Genomic DNA, 18,330 nt, shown 5'->3' on the forward strand with positions numbered 1-18,330 from the left:
TGAGGCGTGTGACCCAAGTGCTGCATGGACCAGAAGGGATTTTTCACTTGAACAGATAAAACTAAAACACACACGCACGCACACACACACACACACACACACACACACACACACACACACACACAGGGTCAAAACCCCTATTCAGTACAGCGGAAGAGAAAAGTGTTGTTTCTAGTAGGGTAGTGTGTTTCTAGTGGAGTAGTGTGTTTCTAGTAGGGTAGTGTGTTTCTAGTAGTGTGTTTCTAGTAGTGTAGTGTGTTTCTAGTAGTGTAGTGCGTTTCTAGTAGTGTAGTGTTTCTAGTAGTGTGTTTCTAGTAGTGTGTTTCAGTAGTGTAGTGTGTTTCTAGTAGTGTGTTTCTAGTAGTGTGTTTCAGTAGTGTAGTGTGTTTCTAGTAGTGTGTTTCTAGTAGTGTGTTTCTAGTAGTGTGTTTCTAGTAGGGTAGTGTGTTTCTAGTAGTAGTGTGTTTCTAGTAGTGTGTTTCTAGTAGTAGTGTGTTTCTAGTAGGGTAGTGTGTTTTCTAGTAGTGTAGTAGGTAGTGTGTTTCTAGTTTCTAGTAGTGTGTTTCTAGTAGTGTGTTTCTAGTAGTAGTGTGTTTCTAGTAGTGTGTTTCTAGTAGTGTGTTTCTAGTAGTGTAGTAGGGTAGTGTGCGTTTCTAGTAGGGTAGTGTGTTTCTAGTAGGGTAGTGTGTTTCTAGTAGGGTAGTGTGTTTCTAGTAGTGTGTTTCTAGTAGTGTGTTTCTAGTAGTGTGTTTCTAGTAGGGTAGTGTGTTTCTAGTAGGGTAGTGTGTTTCTAGTAGTAGTGTGTTTCTAGTAGTGTGTTTCTAGTAGTGTGTTTCTAGTAGGGTGTTTCTAGTAGTGTAGTGTGTTTCTAGTAGTGTGTTTCTAGTAGTGTGTTTCTAGTAGTGTGTTTCTAGTAGTGTGTTTCTAGTAGTGTAGTGTGTTTCTAGTAGTGTGTTTCTAGTAGTGTGTTTCTAGTAGTGTGTTTCTAGTAGGGTAGTGTGTTTCTAGTAGTGTAGTGTGTTTCTAGTAGTGTGTTTCTAGTAGAGTAGTGTGTTTCTAGTAGTGTGTTTCTAGTAGTGTGTTTCTAGTAGAGTAGTGTGTTTCTAGTAGAGTAGTGTGTTTCTAGTAGAGTAGTGTGTTTCTAGTAGAGTAGTGTGTTTCTAGTAGGGTAGTGTGTTTCTAGTAGTGTAGTGTGTTTCTAGTAGTGTGTTTCTAGTAGGGTAGTGAGTTTCTAGTAGGGTAGTGTGTTTCTAGTAGTGTAGTGTGTTTCTAGTAGTGTGTTTCTAGTAGTGTAGTGTGTTTCTAGTAGTGTAGTGTGTTTCTAGTAGTGTAGTGTGTTTCTAGTAGTGTGTTTCTAGTAGTGTGTGTTTCTAGTAGGGTAGTGTGTTTCTAGTAGGGTAGTGTGTTTCTAGTAGGGTAGTGTGTTTCTAGTGTAGTGTGTTTCTAGTAGGGTAGTGTGTTTCTAGTAGTGTGTTTCTAGTAGTGTAGTGTGTTTCTAGTAGTGTAGTGTGTTTCTAGTAGTGTAGTGTGTTTCTAGTAGTGTAGTGTGTTTCTAGTAGGGTAGTGTGTTTCTAGTAGTGTAGTGTGTTTCTAGTAGTGTGTTTCTATTAGGGTAGTATGTTTCTAGTAGGGTAGTGTGTTTCTAGTAGTGTAGTGTGTTTCTAGTAGTGTGTTTCTAGTAGTGTAGTGCGTTTCTAGTAGGGTAGTGTGTGTTTCTAGTAGTGTAGTGTGTTTCTAGTAGTGTAGTGTGTTTCTATTAGGGTAGTGTGTTTCTAGTAGTAGGGTAGTGTGTTTTCAGTAGGGTAGTGTGTTTCTAGTAGGGTAGTGTGTTTTAGTTGGGTAGTGTGTCCAGTTTCTAGTAGGGTAGTGTGTTTCTCAGTATGGTAGTGTGTTTCCAGTAGGGTAGTGTGTTTTAGTAGTGTTTAGTGTGTTTCTAGTAGTGTAGTGTGTGTGTTTTCAGTAGGGTAGTGTGTTTCTAGTAGTAGTGTGTTTCTAGTAGGGTAGTGTGTTTCTAGTAGTAGTGTGTTTCTAGTGTAGTGTGTTTCTAGTAGGGTAGTGTGTTTCTCAGTAGGGTAGTGTGTTTCTAGTAGGGTAGTGTGTTTCTAGTAGGGTAGTGTGTTTCCAGTAGGGTAGTGTGTTTCCAGTAGGGTAGTGTGTTTTCAGTTGGGTAGTGTGTTTTCAGTAGGGTAGTGTGTTTTCAGTAGGGTGGTGTGTTTCCAGTAGGGTAGTGTGTTTCCAGTATGGTAGTGTGTTTTTCAGTAGGGTAGTGTGTTTTCAGTAGGGTAGTGTGTTTCTAGTAGAGTAGTGTGTTTCTAGTAGTGTGTTTCTATTAGGGTAGTGTGTTTCTAGTAGGGTAGTGTGTTTCTAGTAGGGTAGTGTGTTTCTAGTAGGGTAGTGTGTTTCTAGTAGTGTAGTGTGTTTCTAGTAGTGTGTTTCTAGTAGGGTAGTGTGTTTCTAGTAGGGTAGTGTGTTTCTAGTAGTGTGTTTCCAGTAGGGTAGTGTGTTTCTAGTAGGGTAGTGTGTTTCTAGTAGGGTAGTGTGTTTCTAGTAGGGTAGTGTGTTTCTAGTAGTGTAGTGTGTTTCTAGTAGTGTAGTGTGTTTCTAGTAGTAGTGTGTTTCTAGTAGGGTAGTGTGTTTCTAGTAGTGTAGTGTGTTTCTAGTAGGGTAGTGTGTTTCTAGTAGTGTAGTGTGTTTCTAGTAGGGTAGTGTGTTTCTAGTAGTGTAGTGTTTCTAGTAGTAGTGTGTTTCTAGTAGTGTAGTGTGTTTCTAGTAGTGTGTTTCTAGTAGTGTAGTGTGTTTCTAGTAGTGTAGTGTGTTTCTAGTAGGGTAGTGTGTTTCTAGTAGGGTAGTGTGTTTCTAGTAGTGTAGTGTGTTTCTAGTAGTGTGTTTCTAGTAGTGTAGTGTGTTTCTAGTAGGGTAGTGTGTTTCTAGTAGGGTAGTGTGTTTCTAGTAGGGTAGTGTGTTTCTAGTAGGGTGTTTCTATTAGGGTAGTATGTTTCTAGTAGGGTAGTGTGTTTCTAGTGTGTTTCTAGTAGTGTGTTTCTATTAGGGTAGTATGTTTCTAGTAGTGTAGTGTGTTTCTAGTAGTGTAGTGTGTTTACTAGTAGTGTGTTTCTAGTAGTGTAGTGTGTTTCTAGTAGAGTAGTGTGTTTCTAGTAGTGTGTTTCCAGTAGTGTAGTGTGTTTCTATTAGGGTAGTATGTTTCTAGTAGGGTAGTGTGTTTCTATTAGGGTAGTATGTTTCTAGTAGTGTAGTGTGTTTCTAGTAGTTTTTTTCCAGTAGGGTAGTGTGTTTTCAGTAGGGTAGTGTATTTTCAGTAGGGTAGTGTGTTTCTAGTTGGGTAATGTGTTCTCAGTAGGTTAGTGTGTTTCTAGTTGGGTAGTGTGTTTTCAGTATGGTAGTGTGTTTCCAGTATGGTAGTGTGTTTTCAGTAGTGTAGTTCTAGTAGTGTAGTGTGTTTTCAGTAGGGTAGTGTGTTTCCAGTATGGTAGTGTTGTCAGTAGGGTAGTGTAGTTCTAGTAGTGTAGTGTGTTTTCAGTAGGGTAGTGTGTTTCCAGTAGGGTAGTGTGTTTCCAGTAGGGTAGTGTGTTTCCAGTATGGTAGTGTGTTTTCAGTAGGGTAGTGTGTTTTCAGTAGGGTAGTGTGTTTTCAGTAGGGTAGTGTGTTTTCAGTAGTGTAGTGTGTTTTCAGTAGGGTAGTGTGTTTTCAGTAGGGTAGTGTGTTTTCAGTAGGGTAGTGTGTTTCCAGTAGGGTAGTGTGTTTCCAGTATGGTAGTGTGTTTTCAGTAGGGTAGTGTGTTTCCAGTAGGGTAGTGTGTTTTCAGTAGGTTTGTGTGTTTTCAGTATATTAGTGTGTTTCCAGTAGGGTAGTGTAGTTCTAGTAGTGTGTTTTCAGTAGGGTAGTGTGTTTTCAGTTGGGTAGTGTGTTTTCAGTTGGGTAGTGTGTTTTCAGTTGGGTAGTGTGTTTTCAGTTGGGTAGTGTGTTTTCAGTAGGGTAGTGTGTTTTCAGTAGGGTAGTGGTTTTCAGTAGGGTAGTGTAGTTCTAGTAGGGTAGTGTGTTTCTAGTTGGGTAGTGTGTTTTCAGTAGGGTAGTGTGTTTTCAGTTGGGTAGTGTGTTTTCAGTAGGGTAGTGTGTTTTCAGTAGGGTAGTGTGTTTTCAGTAGGGTAGTGTAGTTCTAGTAGGGTAGTGTAGTTCTAGTAGGGTAGTGTGTTTTCAGTAGGTTTGTGTGTTTTCAGTATATTCGTGTGTTTCCAGTATGGTAGTGTGTTTCCAGTAGGGTAGTGTGTTTCCAGTATGGTAGTGTTTTTTCAGTAGGGTAGTGTGTTTTCAGTAGGTTTGTGTGTTTTCAGTAGGTTTGTGTGTTTCCAGTATGGTAGTGTGTTTTCAGTAGGGTAGTGTAGTTCTAGTAGTGTAGTGTGTTTTCAGTAGGGTAGTGTGTTTTCAGTTGGGTAGTGTGTTTTCAGTAGGGTAGTGTGTTTTCAGTAGGGTAGTGTGTTTCCAGTAGGGTAGTGTGTTTCCAGTATGGTAGTGTGTTTTCCAGTAGGGTAGTGTGTTTTCAGTAGGGTAGTGTGTTTCCAGTATGGTAGTGTGTTTTCAGTAGGAGTAGTGTGTTTCTAGTAGGTAGTGTGTTTCTAGTAGGGTAGTGTGTTTTCAGTAGGGTAGTGTGTTTTAGTAGGGTAGTGTGTTTTCAGTAGGGTAGTGTGTTTTCAGTTGGGTAGTGTGTTTTCAGTAGGGTAGTGTGTTTTCAGTAGGGTAGTGTGTTTTCAGTAGGGTAGTGTAGTTCTAGTAGGGTAGTGTAGTTCTAGTAGGGTAGTGTAGTTTTAGTTGGGTAGTGTGTTTTCAGTAGGTTTGTGTGTTTTCAGTAGGTTTGTGTGTTTTCAGTATATTAGTGTGTTTCCAGTATGGTAGTGTGTTTTCAGTAGGGTAGTGTAGTTCTAGTAGTGTAGTGTGTTTTCAGTAGGGTAGTGTGTTTTCAGTAGGGTAGTGTGTTTTCAGTAGGGTAGTGTGTTTTCAGTAGGGTAGTGTGTTTTCAGTTGGGTAGTGTGTTTCAGTAGGGTAGTGTGTTTCCAGTAGGGTAGTGTGTTTTCAGTAGGGTAGTGTGTTTTCAGTAGGGTAGTGTGTTTTCAGTAGGGTAGTGTGTTTTCAGTTGGGTAGTGTGTTTTCAGTAGGGTAGTGTGTTTTCAGTAGGGTAGTGTGTTTTCGATTGGGTTGTGTGTTTTCAGTAGGGTAGTTTGTTTTCAGTAGGGTAGTGTAGTTCTAGGAGGGTAGTGTGTTTCTAGTAGGGTAGTGTGTTTCTAGTAGGGTAGTGTGTTTTCAGTAGGGTAGTGTGTTTTCAGTAGGGTAGTGTGTTTTCAGTAGGGTAGTGTGTTTTCAGTAGGGTAGTGTGTTTTCAGTAGGGTAGTGCAGTTCTAGTAGTGTAGTGTGTTTTCAGTAGGGTAGTGTGTTTCCAGTATGGTAGTGCAGTTCTAGTAGTGTAGTGTGTTTTCAGTAGGGTAGTGTGTTTCCAGTATGGTAGTGTGTTGCTAGTAGTGTCGTGTTTGACCATTAGGATAGTGTGTTTGTAACAAGATCCCCAAACTCATGGAAGTTTGTCTTGTTTTCCACGTTTCAGGGTGACTTTTCACCATCTTTCATTACTGTCAGAGAGAGAGAGACATGCAAGAGAGTGATAAAAAAGGCGTATAGCCTGTCAAACCAACTCAGAGAAGGTGGATTGTAACTTGGAGCTTCAGTGAAAACAGCATTTTCCCACCCTAGACTATTTTGTCCAAATCATGCTGTGTTGTTGTTGCTTTGTGGTTCTAGTTGAGGCCTTTTTGGCACTACCCTCAATGGCAGACAGACAAATATAATCTGCCTTTGGTGTTTCCAACAGCTGGCATTCTTTATTCCCCACCCACCCATGCTACTCTCTACTCAAACCTACTACTGCGCCCAATCAGACATGTCCTTATGCAACGCTCCTCTCAATCGCGCCTCTTAGACTTTTCCCAACCACTTAAATGGCCTGTTTCATGTTAACATACACAACCGTTCAGAAGTTTGGGGTCAAAGGAGTTGCCTGTCCTGGAGTTGCCTTTTCACGGTTGATGTCGAGACTGGTGTTTTGTGGGTACTATTTAATGAAGCTGCCAGTTGAGGACTCTTGAGGTGTCTTTTTCTCAAACTAGACACTCTAATGTATTTGTCCTCTTGCTCAGTTGGGCACCGGGGCCTCCCACTCCTCTTTTTATTCTGGTTAGAGCCAGTTTGCGCTGTTCTGTGAAGGGAGTAGTACACAGCATTGTACAAGATCTTCAGTTTCTTGACAATTTCTCACATGGAATAGCATTCATTTCTCAGAACAAGAATAGACTGACGAGTTTCAGAAGAAAGGTTTTTCTTTCTGGCCATTTTGAGCCTTTAATCGAACCCACAAGTGCTGATGCTCCAGATACTTGTCTAAAGAAGGCCAGTTTTATTGCTTCTTTAAACAGGACAACAGTTTTCAGCTGTGTTATCATTGCAAAAGGGTTTTATAAAGATCAATTATCATTTTAAAATGATAAACTTGTATTAGCTAACACAACGTGCCATTGGAACACAGGAGTGATGATAATGATAATGGGCCTCTGTACGTCTTTGTAGAGATTCCATAAAAATTCTAGCGTTTCCAGCTACAATAGTAATTTACAACATTAACAATGTCTACACTGTATTTCTGATCAATTTTACGTTTTTTTAATGGACAAAAAATGTGCTTTTATTATTTTTTTAAGTAAGGACATTTCTAAGTGACCCCAAACTTTTGAACGGTATTGTATGTACAGTATAATACACTAATAGCTCAATAGCTGTTGGGTCTTCTGTAATAATGTCTTTGTATAATCAGAAGCTTAGTGTATACAGTGGTATGTTTTAGCTGCATTAGCGTATGTTCAGTGTATGCTAGCTAGCTTGTCTGTGCTGTCCTTGTGCTGCTGTATGTTGTTGACAGGCCATGTATTCCCCAGGCTCTCCTGTCTCTCTTTAATTCTATTTCTCTCTTTGGTTCTCTCTCTCCTCTCTCTCTCATGAATGGAGATCTGTTCATGTCGACCTTTAGTGAATATTGCTGTCCTTCACTGTGGCCGCCACTTGCTTGTTCACCCTTTTCCCTCTCTGTCTCTACCTCTCTCTCACTGTGCTGTACAAAGCGGATTACATTCACTCACAGAGGGGGTCAACCGCCACAGGCTCGGAGGGATGTTCCCAAAGTTCTACATTTCTCATTCATCCTCTGTTCTTCCCTTATGCTGTCATGTAGGTTCCTTTCACACTCCCCTGTTGTCTTTCCCAGCTCCCTCCCTCCCTCCCTCCTTCTCTCCATTCAATTCAAGGGCTTTATTGGCATGGGAAACATATGTTTATATTGCCAAAGCAAGTGAGGTAGATAATATACAATAAAATGAACAGTAAACATTACACTCAGAGGTTCCAAAAGAATAAAGACATTTCAAATGTCATATTATGTCTATATATTGTTGTAACGATGTGCAAATAGTTAAACTACAATAGGGGAAATAAATAAACTAAAATGTGGGTTGTTTTTACAGTGGTGTTTGTTCTTCACTGGTTGCCCTTTTCTTGTGGCAACAGGTGAGACATCTTGCTGCTATGATGACACACTGTGGTATTTTACCCAGTAGATATGGGAGTTTACTCTCCCTACCTCCTCCTTCCCCCCTCTCCCTAGCTACCTCCCTCTCTCCCTCTCCCACTACTACCCCTCCACCACCCCTCCCTCTCTCCCTCTCCCACTACTACCCCTCCACCACCCCTCCCTCACTCCCTCTCCCACTACTACCCCTCCACCACCCCTCCCTCACTCTCTCTCCCACTACTACCCCTCCACCACCTCTCCCTCTCCCACTACTACCCCTCCACCACCCCTCCCTCACTCTCTCTTCCACTAATACCCCTCTATCAACCCCCTCTCTCCCTCTCCCAGTACTACCCCTCCACAACAACCCCCTCTCTCGCTCTCCCACTACTACCCCTCCACCACCCCTCCCTCACTCTCTCTCCCACTACTACCCCTCCACCATCTCTCCCTCACTCTCTCTTCCACTAATACCCCTCTACCACCACCCCTCACTCTCTCTCCCACTACTACCCCTCCAACACCCCTCCCTCACTCCCTCTCCCACTACTAACCCTCCACCACCTCTCCCTCACTCTCTCTCCCACTACTACCCCTCCACCACCCCTCCCTCACTCTCTCTCCCACTACTAACACTCCACCACCCCTCCCTCACTCTCTCTCCCACTACTAACCCTCCACCACCTCTCCCTCACTCTCTCTCCCACTACTACCCCTCCACCACCCCTCCCTCACTCTCTCTCCCACTACTAACACTCCACCACCCCTCCCTCACTCTCTCTCTCACTACTACCCCTCCACCACCCCCCCCTCACTCTCTCTCCCACTACTAACACTCCACCACCCCTCCCTCACTCTCTCTCTCACTACTGACCCTCCACCACCCCTCCCTCACTCTCTCTCCCACTACTAACACTCCACCACCCCTCCCTCACTCTCTCTCTCACTACTGACCCTCCACCACCCCTCCCTCACTCTCTCTCCCACTACTACCCCTCCACCACCCCTCCCTCACTCTCTCTCTCACTACTAACACTCCACCACCCCTCCCTCACTCTCTCTCTCACTACTGACCCTCCACCACCCCTCCCTCACTCTCTCTGTAAATCATTAGCATTTCTCTCCGTATTGCGATGGTACCTCCTCGCTGTGTCATTTCTGAAATGACAGATTGACTTTTTAAACAAACCCAACAATAAGCGCTGGGGAAATTAATTGTAGCTTTGTGTTGAATTGATGGCAGCTGGCGACGTCCTTTATCTCCCCCCGAATATGAATATAAATGTGTTTTATGGACAGGGCGGCATGGATTCCATCTCTCATTGGCTAACCCATCATCTGGCCCCTCCCCCTTTTGCATTTATCTACAAGAGGCTCTCCGTCATGGTGGAAGTAGGAACAGAGACAGATTAATTACCTGTCAGAACACAGGAAAGAAGATAAAAAGCAAAGCCAACCCCACTTGGGAAATATGACGATGTGTTCCAGTTGTCAGACAAACGCAGGACAGAATGACTGTTGTAATTAGTTTAGACAGATGAAAAAAACTGATGTGAATCTTAACAAATGTCTTATTTTTCTCTCTCTGTTGTGTGTGTGTGTGTGTTTACATGTGTGTACATGTTTGTGTGTGTGTGTGCGCGTACTTGTTTTTTTTCTGTCTGTTCGCCTGTGTGTGCATATGTACGTCTCTGTGTGCATGTGTGTGTGTCTGTGTTTGTCTCTGTCTCTGTGCGTGCATGTGTGTGTCTGTCTGATTGTCTACGGTTACGTGTGTGTGGATACGCAGGTCACGGTGTCGGACGGCGGTCCCAGCCCCAAACACTCCACGGTGTGGGTGATCGTCCACGTGCTTGATGAGAATGACAACAAGCCCACGTTCCCAGAGAAGGTGTACCAGATCAAGTTACCAGAGAGGGACAGGAGGAAGAGAGGAGAGCCTATCTACAGGGCCTTTGCCTACGACAGGGATGAAGGGGTTAACGCTGACCTCTCCTACAGCATCGTCGATGGCAACGAGGACGGCAAGTTCTTCATCGACCCCAAGACGGCGGTGGTGTCATCACGAAAGCAGTTCACCGCCGGGAGCTACGACATCCTCACTGTATGTGACATTTGAACTTCACTTTGAATCTGTGTGTCTCTTTCCAACCAACTGCCATTCTCTTTGTCTTTTTCTACCCCCTCTCTCTCCCCCATCTCTCCCACCTCTCTCCTCCCCCTCTCTCTCTCTTCCCTCTCCTCTCTCTCCTCCCCCTCTCTCTCTCTTCCCTCTCCTCTCCCTCCTCCCCCTCTCTCTCTTCCCTCTCTCCCCCCCTCTCTCTTTCTCTCTCTCTCTCTCTCTCTTCCCTCTCTCTCTCTCTCTCTCTTCCCTCTCTCCCCCTCATCTCTCCCACCCTCTCTCCCCCTCTCTCTCTCTCTTCCCTCTCTCCTCCCCCTCTCTACCCTCTCTCTCTCTCTCTCTCACTCTTTCTTTCATTTAGACAAATATACAAAAAGCACCTAATTCCAGTCTTGGTTCCACCCCATCCCCAGATCAAAGCCACAGATAATGGACGCCCCCAGAAGTCGTCAACGGCCCGTCTGCACATCGAGTGGATCCGTAAGCCCTCGGCTTTGGTGAATCCCCTCCTATTCGACGAGCAGTACTACAACTTCACCGTCATGGAGAGCGACAAAGTGGCCGAGATAGTGGGTGTGGTCTCCATGCAACAGAACTCCAATCCCCTCTGGTTCGACATCATAGGTAAGGCTCCGCCCAGAGGCGGGTGCTGGTGGGTGGGGTTTGTTAGTGGGAGGGATGTATCTGACTGGCTGAGGTGAGGTCAGTCAGGTAGGCTGTGTACCATTATTGGTGCATGGGGTTTGGGCTGACGGTTTGGTTTGATGTGTGTGTTTGTGCGTGAGGCCTAGCTCAGGGACTGTGACCTCACTGCATGGTCTGTTGCCAGTGTGTCTCTCTCTCTCTCTCTCCTCTGCCATCCCACGGTCACCATGGCGATTTGAGCACAAACCACCAGCTGTAAAGGTCTGTATGTCAGTGGAGAAGCAATTGAGATGTCTCAAAGTCCCTGTCTGGGAACTCTAATGGAGAAAAATGCCATGTGCTTAAAGGGGTTAGTTCACTCTCTTTGGAAGATACATTACATTTTGAAATGAACTGCCCCTTTAAAGTGCTTAAATACAGTGGGGCAAAAAAGTATTTAGTCAGCCACCAATTGTGCAAGTTCTCCCACTTAAAAAGATGAGAGAGGCCTGTAATTTTCATCATAGGTACACTTCAACTATGACAGACAAAATGAGGGAAAAAAATCCAGAATATCACATTGTAGGATTTTTAATGAATTTATTTGCAAATTATGGTGGAAAATAAGTATTTGGTCATCTACAAACAAGCAAGATTTCTGGCTCTCACAGACCTGTAACTTCTTCTTTAAGAGGCTCCTCTGTCCTCCACTCGTTACCTGTATTAATGGCACCTGTTTGAACTTGTTATCAGTATAAAAGACACCTGTCCACAACCTCAAACAGTCACTCTCCAAACTCCACTATGGCCAAGACCAAAGAGCTGTCAAAGGACACCAGAAACAAAATTGTAGACCTGCACCAGGCTGGGAAGACTGAATCTGCAATAGGTAAGCAGCTTGGTTTGAAGAAATCAACTGTGGGAGCAATTATTAGGAAATGGAAGATATACAAGACCACTGATATTCTCCTTCCATCTGGGGCTCCACGCAAGATCTCACCCCGTGGGGTCAAAATGATCACAAGAATGGTGAACAAAAATCCGAGAACCACACGGGGGGACTTAGTGAATGAACTGCAGAGAGCTGGGACCAAAGTAACAAAGCCTACCATCAGTAACACACTACGCCGCCAGGGACTCAAATTTGGCAGTGCCATACGTGTCCCCCGGCTTAAGCCAGTACATGTCCAGGCCCGTCTGGAGTTTGCTAGAGAGCATTTGGATGATCCAGAAGACGATTGGGAGAATGTCATGTGGTCAGATGAAACCAAAATATAACTTTTTGGTAAAAACTCAACTCGTCGTGTTTGGAGGACAAAGAATGCTGAGTTGCATCCAAAGAACACCATACCTACTGTGAGGCCTGGTGGTGGAAACATCATGCTTTGGGGCTGTTTTTCTGCAAAGGGACCAGGACGACTGATCCGTGTAAAGGAAAGAATGAATGGGGCCATGTATCGTGAGATTTTGAGTGAAAACCTCCTTCCATCAGCAAGGGCATTGAAGATGAAACGTGGCTGGGTCTTTCAGCATGACAATGATCCCAAATACACCGCCCGGGCAACGAAGGAGTGGCTTCGTAAGAAGCATTCTAAGGTCCTGGAGTGGCCTAGCCAGTCTCCAGATCTCAACCCCTTAGAAAATCTTTGGAGGGAGTTGAAAGTCCAAAACATCACTGCTCTAGAGGAGATCTGCATGGAGGAATGGGCCAAAATACCAGCAACAGTGTGTGAAAACCTTGTGAAGACTTACAGAAAACGTTTGACCTCTGTTATTGCCTGTCAAGTATTGAGATAAACTTTTGTTATTGACCAAATGCTTACTTTCCACCATAATTTGCAAATAAATTCATAAAAAATCCTACAATGTGATTTTCTGGATTTTTTCCCTCATTTTGTCTGTCATAGATGAAGTGTACCTATGATGAAAATTACAGGCCTCTCTCATCTTTTCAAGTGGGAGAACTTGCACAATTGGTGGCTGACTAAATACTTTTTTGCCCCACTGTATTCATGCTGTTTTTTTGCCATAAGGATTGATCCTCATTCTACCAACTACAGCTGCTAAGAAATATGTCTTTGACATGCTGATTTCAGAAACAATTGAATTAGTCTTATTCTCACGGTAAAGAATGTTGTGTAAGATCAGTGGAATGTCCCTTTAAGAGGCTTGAAATGCCAGGGACATGCCACACCAAGTATTTTCTTAATCTGAAACATTTTGATATTTTGAAGTCTAATCCCTATCCACATAAAAGACTCAACAAGGTTATGTCATGTTCCGTTTTCATATCTGCAGTTTTCTGCAAACAACAGCGACATTTAACAAGTTCACATTGTTTGGTGAATGAATTACTGTCAAAGCTAGTCGGTTTTAATCTTGCTTTAATAATTGTCATTCATTTAATAAACATTGTAAAATCCATTTAGTTTTATTAGAAATTAAGTTTTGTTAGAATTAACATGATTAGGCTGTTCAACTTTCTAGGAATTGATTGTGGTCCGTCTATATAACTATTTTTTATATAATGTAATATAATATTGATAAAGCTGACAATTCTCTAGCCGAACTGCACTGTGGGTAGGTAAGTTTATGTTGAGCGCATTCAGTCCAGAGACAAGTGGATGGACTACACGGTCAGGACCTCATTTCCCAGAATGCTCCATGATCCATCTCTCTTTTGTTGTCACTGAGCAGTGGCGGTCAGTGTGTGTTCCAGTGGGAGATACCTTCTGGCTTGTGCTTCCAGCTCTAAGCTCTCTCTGGCTATGGCTGCTCTCTCTGGCCTACTACTCTACTCTCCTGTATACCCCTCTCCTCCTCTTTTCTCTGCTCAATGCCTCACCTGTTTTCTCCTCTGGAATCACATCTCTCTCTCTCCCTCCTTTTAATTCCTCCATTTGCCCTATGTATCTCCCTGTCCTTATTTCCTTACTTTACTCACCTTCTCTTTCCTCCTCCTCTTCCTCCCCTTTTACCATTATTATTCCTCACCCTCTCTCTTTCCCTCTTCCTCCCCTTTTACCATTATCATTCCTCACCCTCTCTCTTTCCCTCTTCCTCCCCTTTTACCATTATCATTCCTCACCCTCTCTCTTTCCCTCTTCCTCCCATTTTACCATTATCATTCCTCACCCTCTCTCTTTCCCTCTTCCTCCCATTTTACCATTATCATTCCTCACCCTCTCTTTCCCTCTCCTCCCCTTTTACCATTATCATTCCTCACCCCTCTCTTTCCCTCTCCTCCCCTTTTACCATTATCATTCCTCACCCTCTCTCTTTCCTTCTCTTCCCCTTTTACCATTATCATTCCTCACCCTCTCTCTTTCCCTCTCCTCCCCTTTTACCATTATCATTCCTCACCCTCTCTCTTTCCCTCTCCTCCCCTTTTACCATTATCATTCCTCACCCTCTCTCTTTCCCTCTTCCTCCCCTTTTACCATTATCATTCCTTCCTCATTCCTCACCCTCTCTTTCCCTCTTCCTCCCCTTTTACCATTATCATTCCTCACCCTCTCTCTTTCCCTCTTCCTCCCCTTTTACCATTATCATTCCTCGCCCTCTCTTTCCCTCTTCCTCCCCTTTTACCATTATCATTCCTCACCCTCTCTCTTTCCCTCTCCTCCCTTGTACCATTATCATTCTTCACCCTCTCTCTTCCCCCCCTTTTCTGTCTAACATCCACTCCCCTTCACACCCTCTCCCCCTGTCTCTCTTCTTTCCTTTCTCCCTGTCTCACTCTTTCTCTCCTCTTCTCTCCTCTCTCAATGCTTCGTGTCTGGAAGGTCCCAGGCCTTTCCGTGAGATGTTCTATATACTGCAGACCGCTTGTGGCAGGAACTGTTCCACAGAAGGTATCTCAGTTTGACTTCGAACTGCTTTTTTATGCTTCCTTTTCCTTTCCTTCCTCTTTTATTTTACCCATCATTCACCTGTGCTTTTCCCATCATTCACTGTGTGCCCAGTGCTGCTCACGCCTTCTTCTGATTGGTTGGTTTGAGACAAAGGGGGCGGGGCAGGTAAAAGGGGTTTTCCCTACACAAAAGCTCGACAGAGTGGATGTGTGTGAGTTTGTGTTTTTGTGTGTGTGTGTGTGTGTGTGTGTGTAATGTACATCCCACACAGAAGCTCAACAGAGTGTGGATGTGTGTTTTGGTGTGTTTGTGTGTGCTTCCCACATGTATAATGTACACTGTAACTCTTTCTTCCAAGGTTAACATAAGTGATTCGTTTTCGAGAAATTCCTTGCTGTACTAAATTGGCTATCAGACTCTGTGGTGTCCCTTTATAGTGAAGCCCATATCTGCTGCCATGGCAACGGTCCCTGAGCGACCCTGGCGACAGCTTTGTCTAATGACCTGCTAAAGCATCAGTGTTTGGGGAAACATCACGCCCACCATCCCTGAGCTGTCAGCGACACACACACACACACACACACACACACACAGAGGTGGAAACACACACACGCACAAGCACACACACATGCAGGAACACACGTACGGACACACACAGACACTTACCCACACAAAACAATACACACTCTTTTGTACTCACACAGACACACATACACGCACGCACACACATACAGACACATACACACACACTACATTATTACATACACCTCCCACTGACGACCCAATTAAGTGGATGACTGGTTAGTGGGAGTTGTGGGTTAGGGGTGAACACATGGTCACTGTGCCCCTGGTTAGAGAGGGTCCCTCACTGTAACTGTCTGTTGCTCTGCCACAGGCACCTTTCCAATCAGAGGAACCAACAGGGAGAGGATGGAGGGAGAGAGAGGGAGAGGTGAGGGGTAGGGATAACGATAGAGAGAGGGAGAGGCGAGGGGTAGGGATAACGATAGAGAGAGGGAGAGGTGAGAGGTAGGGATAACGATAGGGAGAGGTGTGAGGGGTAGGGATAACGATAGAGAGAGGGAGAGGCGAGGGGTAGGGTAACGATAGAGAGAGGGAGAGGGAGAGGCGAGGGGTAGGGATAACGATAGAGAGAGGGAGAGGCGAGGGGTAGGGATAACGATAGAGAGAGGGAGAGGTGAGAGGTAGGGATAACGATAGAGAGAGGGAGAGGTGAGAGGTAGGGATAACGATAGAGAGAGGGAGAGGTGAGGTGTAGGGATAACGATAGAGAGAGGGAGAGGCGAGGGGTAGGGTAACGATAGAGAGAGGGAGAGGCGAGGGGTAGGGATAACGATAGAGAGGGAGAGGCGAGGGGTAGGGATAACGATAGAGAGAGGGAGAGGCGAGGGGTAGGGTAACGATAGAGAGAGGGAGAGGCGAGGGGTAGGGATAACGATAGAGAGAGGGAGAGGCGAGGGGTAGGGATAACGATAGAGAGAGGGAGAGGCGAGGGATAGGGATAACGATAGAGAGAGGGAGAGGCGAGGGGTAGGGATAACGATAGAGAGAGGGAGAGGCGAGGGGTAGAGATAACGATAGAGAGAGGGAAAGAGAAAGAGGACAGGAGAAAATGAGAGAGGGACCGCGTGAAGAAGAGATGGAAAGTAGAGGAGAAAATGAGAGACTTATTAAAAATGGAAGGAGCAGAGGTCAGAGAGAAAGAGAGGAGAAGAGGAGAGACTTATTAAAGAGAGAGGGGCTTAGTGGAAGATGGAGAGAGGGAGAAAGGAAACATAGGTGGTACAGCATCAGGGATGGATTGGATTAGAGTGAGGAGATGGAGGGAGTGTTATAAGAAAATGCCCAGGTGTGTGTGTGTGTGTGTGTGTGTGTGTGCACTCAGGGGCCAGGTGAGAGTAGAGGAGCTAAACACTGTGATTCATTTACGGGCCAGACCCAGACAGCCCAGGCCATTATTCACCAGAAGACCGCACACACACACCACGCTCACACACTGACACACACACACTTAATTATGCACCTGCACACACACACACGTAAACACTAATCCACTGCTAAACGCATTACTACCCAGAAAGTAAAACATAGCCATTTGACTATAATTTAGCTGCTATTAAACCTCCTAAACCCACACACACACACACACACACACGCGCGCACACACACACCGTCCAAATGGCTGCTGTTTTAATCACTCAACGTTTACCATGTTAACCACCCAGCCAGCACACCCTATAAACACATCATGAAGTTGTCCTCTTATAGACGAGCCACCACAACCCTACGCTATATTCTGAGCAGATGGGTTCTATATGTCAAGTCAATCTAGACAGCTGTGTTCTATATATCAAGTCAATCTAGACAGCTGTGTTCTATATATCAAGTCAATCCAGACTTCTATATATCAAGTCAATCCAGACGTCTATATATCAAGTCAATCCAGACGTCTATATATCAAGTCAATCCAGACGTCTATATATCGTCAATCTATATATCAAGTCAATCCAGACGTCAATCTATATATCAAGTCAATCTAGACAGCTGTGTTCTATATATCGTCAATCTATATATCAAGTCAATCCAGACGTCTATATATCAAGTCAATCCAGACTTCTATATATATCAAAGACTTCTATATATCAATCTAGACAGCTGTGTTCTATATATCAAGTCAATCCAGACAGCTGTGTTCTATATATAGTCAATCCAGACAGCTGTGTTCTATCAAGTCAATCCAGACTTCTATATATCAAGTCAATCCAGACAGCTGTGTTCTATATATCAAGTCAATCCAGTCAATCCAGACAGCTGTGTTCTATATATCAAGTCAATCCAGACAGCTGTGTTCTATATATCAAGTCAATCCAGACTTCTATATATCAAGTCAATCCAGACAGCTGTGTTCTATATATCAAGTCAATCCAGACTTCTATATATCAAGTCAATCCAGACAGCTGTGTTCTATATATCAAGTCAATCCAGACACTTCTATATATCAAGTCAATCCAGACAGCTGTGTTCTATATATCAAGTCAATCCAGACTTCTATATATCAAGTCAATCCAGACAGCTGTGTTCTATATATCAAGTCAATCCAGACTTCTATATATCAAGTCAATCCAGACAGCTGTGTTCTATATATCAAGTCAATCCAGACAGCTGTGTTCTATCAATCAATCAGACTTCTATATCAATCAAGTCAGACAGCTGTGTTCTATATATCAAGTCAATCCAGACAGCTGTGTTCTATATATCTCAATATATATATCAATATCATCCAGACAGCTGTTTTCTATATATCAAATCAATCCAGACTTCTATATATCAATCCAGGCTTCTATATATCAAGTCAATCCAGACAGCTGGTTTCTATGTATCAAGTCCATCCAGACTTCTATATATCAAATCAATCCAGACATCTATATATCAAGTCAATCCAGACAGCTGTGTTCTATATATCAAATCAATCCAGACATCTATATATCAAATCAATCCAGACAGCTTCTATATATCAAATCAATCCAGACAGCTGTGTTCTATATATCAAATCAATCCAGACAGCTGGTTTCTATGTATCAAGTCCATCCAGACTTCTATATATCAAATCAATCCAGACAGCTGTTTTCTATATATCAAATCAATCCAGACAGCTGTGTTCTATATATCAAATCAATCCAGACAGCTGTTTTCTATATATCAAATCAATCCAGACAGCTGTTTTCTATATATCAAATCAATCCAGACAGCTGTTTTCTATATATCAAATCAATCCAGACAGCTGTTTTCTATATATCAAATCAATCCAGACAGCTGTTTTCTATATATCAAATCAATCCAGACAGCTGTGTTCTATATATCAAATCAATCCAGACAGCTGTTTTCTATATATCAAGTCAATCCAGACAGCTGTGTTCTATATATCAAGCCAATCTAGACAAAGCATGACTGTGATGATGATGCCAATTCAGTTTTATCCTATGTCCCCGGTCCAGCCTATACCAATCAATCCCAGAAATCCCAGACTCCCTACTCACTCAATCAAACTATATCCCAGCCATTTTCTCAACCGATTGAAGCTAGTTAGC

The 18,330-nt window shown here is 43.6% G+C and overlaps 1 protein-coding gene across 3 annotated transcripts in view; it reads left to right on the forward strand.

Moving 5' to 3' along the window:
• fat3a (FAT atypical cadherin 3a) overlaps positions 1 to 18,330 on the forward strand; it is a 372,460-nt gene that overhangs the window by 267,789 nt on the left and 86,341 nt on the right. For all 3 annotated transcript variants that reach the window (XM_042297587.1, XM_042297588.1, XM_042297589.1), the window contains exons 5-6: positions 9,411 to 9,725; positions 10,157 to 10,367. In XM_042297587.1, the coding sequence (XP_042153521.1) occupies positions 9,411 to 9,725; positions 10,157 to 10,367 (526 nt within the window). The remainder of the gene's footprint in view (positions 1 to 9,410; positions 9,726 to 10,156; positions 10,368 to 18,330) is intronic.

The sequence above is a fragment of the Oncorhynchus tshawytscha genome, linkage group LG14 (genome assembly GCF_018296145.1).
Source record: "Oncorhynchus tshawytscha isolate Ot180627B linkage group LG14, Otsh_v2.0, whole genome shotgun sequence".
NCBI lineage: Eukaryota > Metazoa > Chordata > Actinopteri > Salmoniformes > Salmonidae > Oncorhynchus > Oncorhynchus tshawytscha.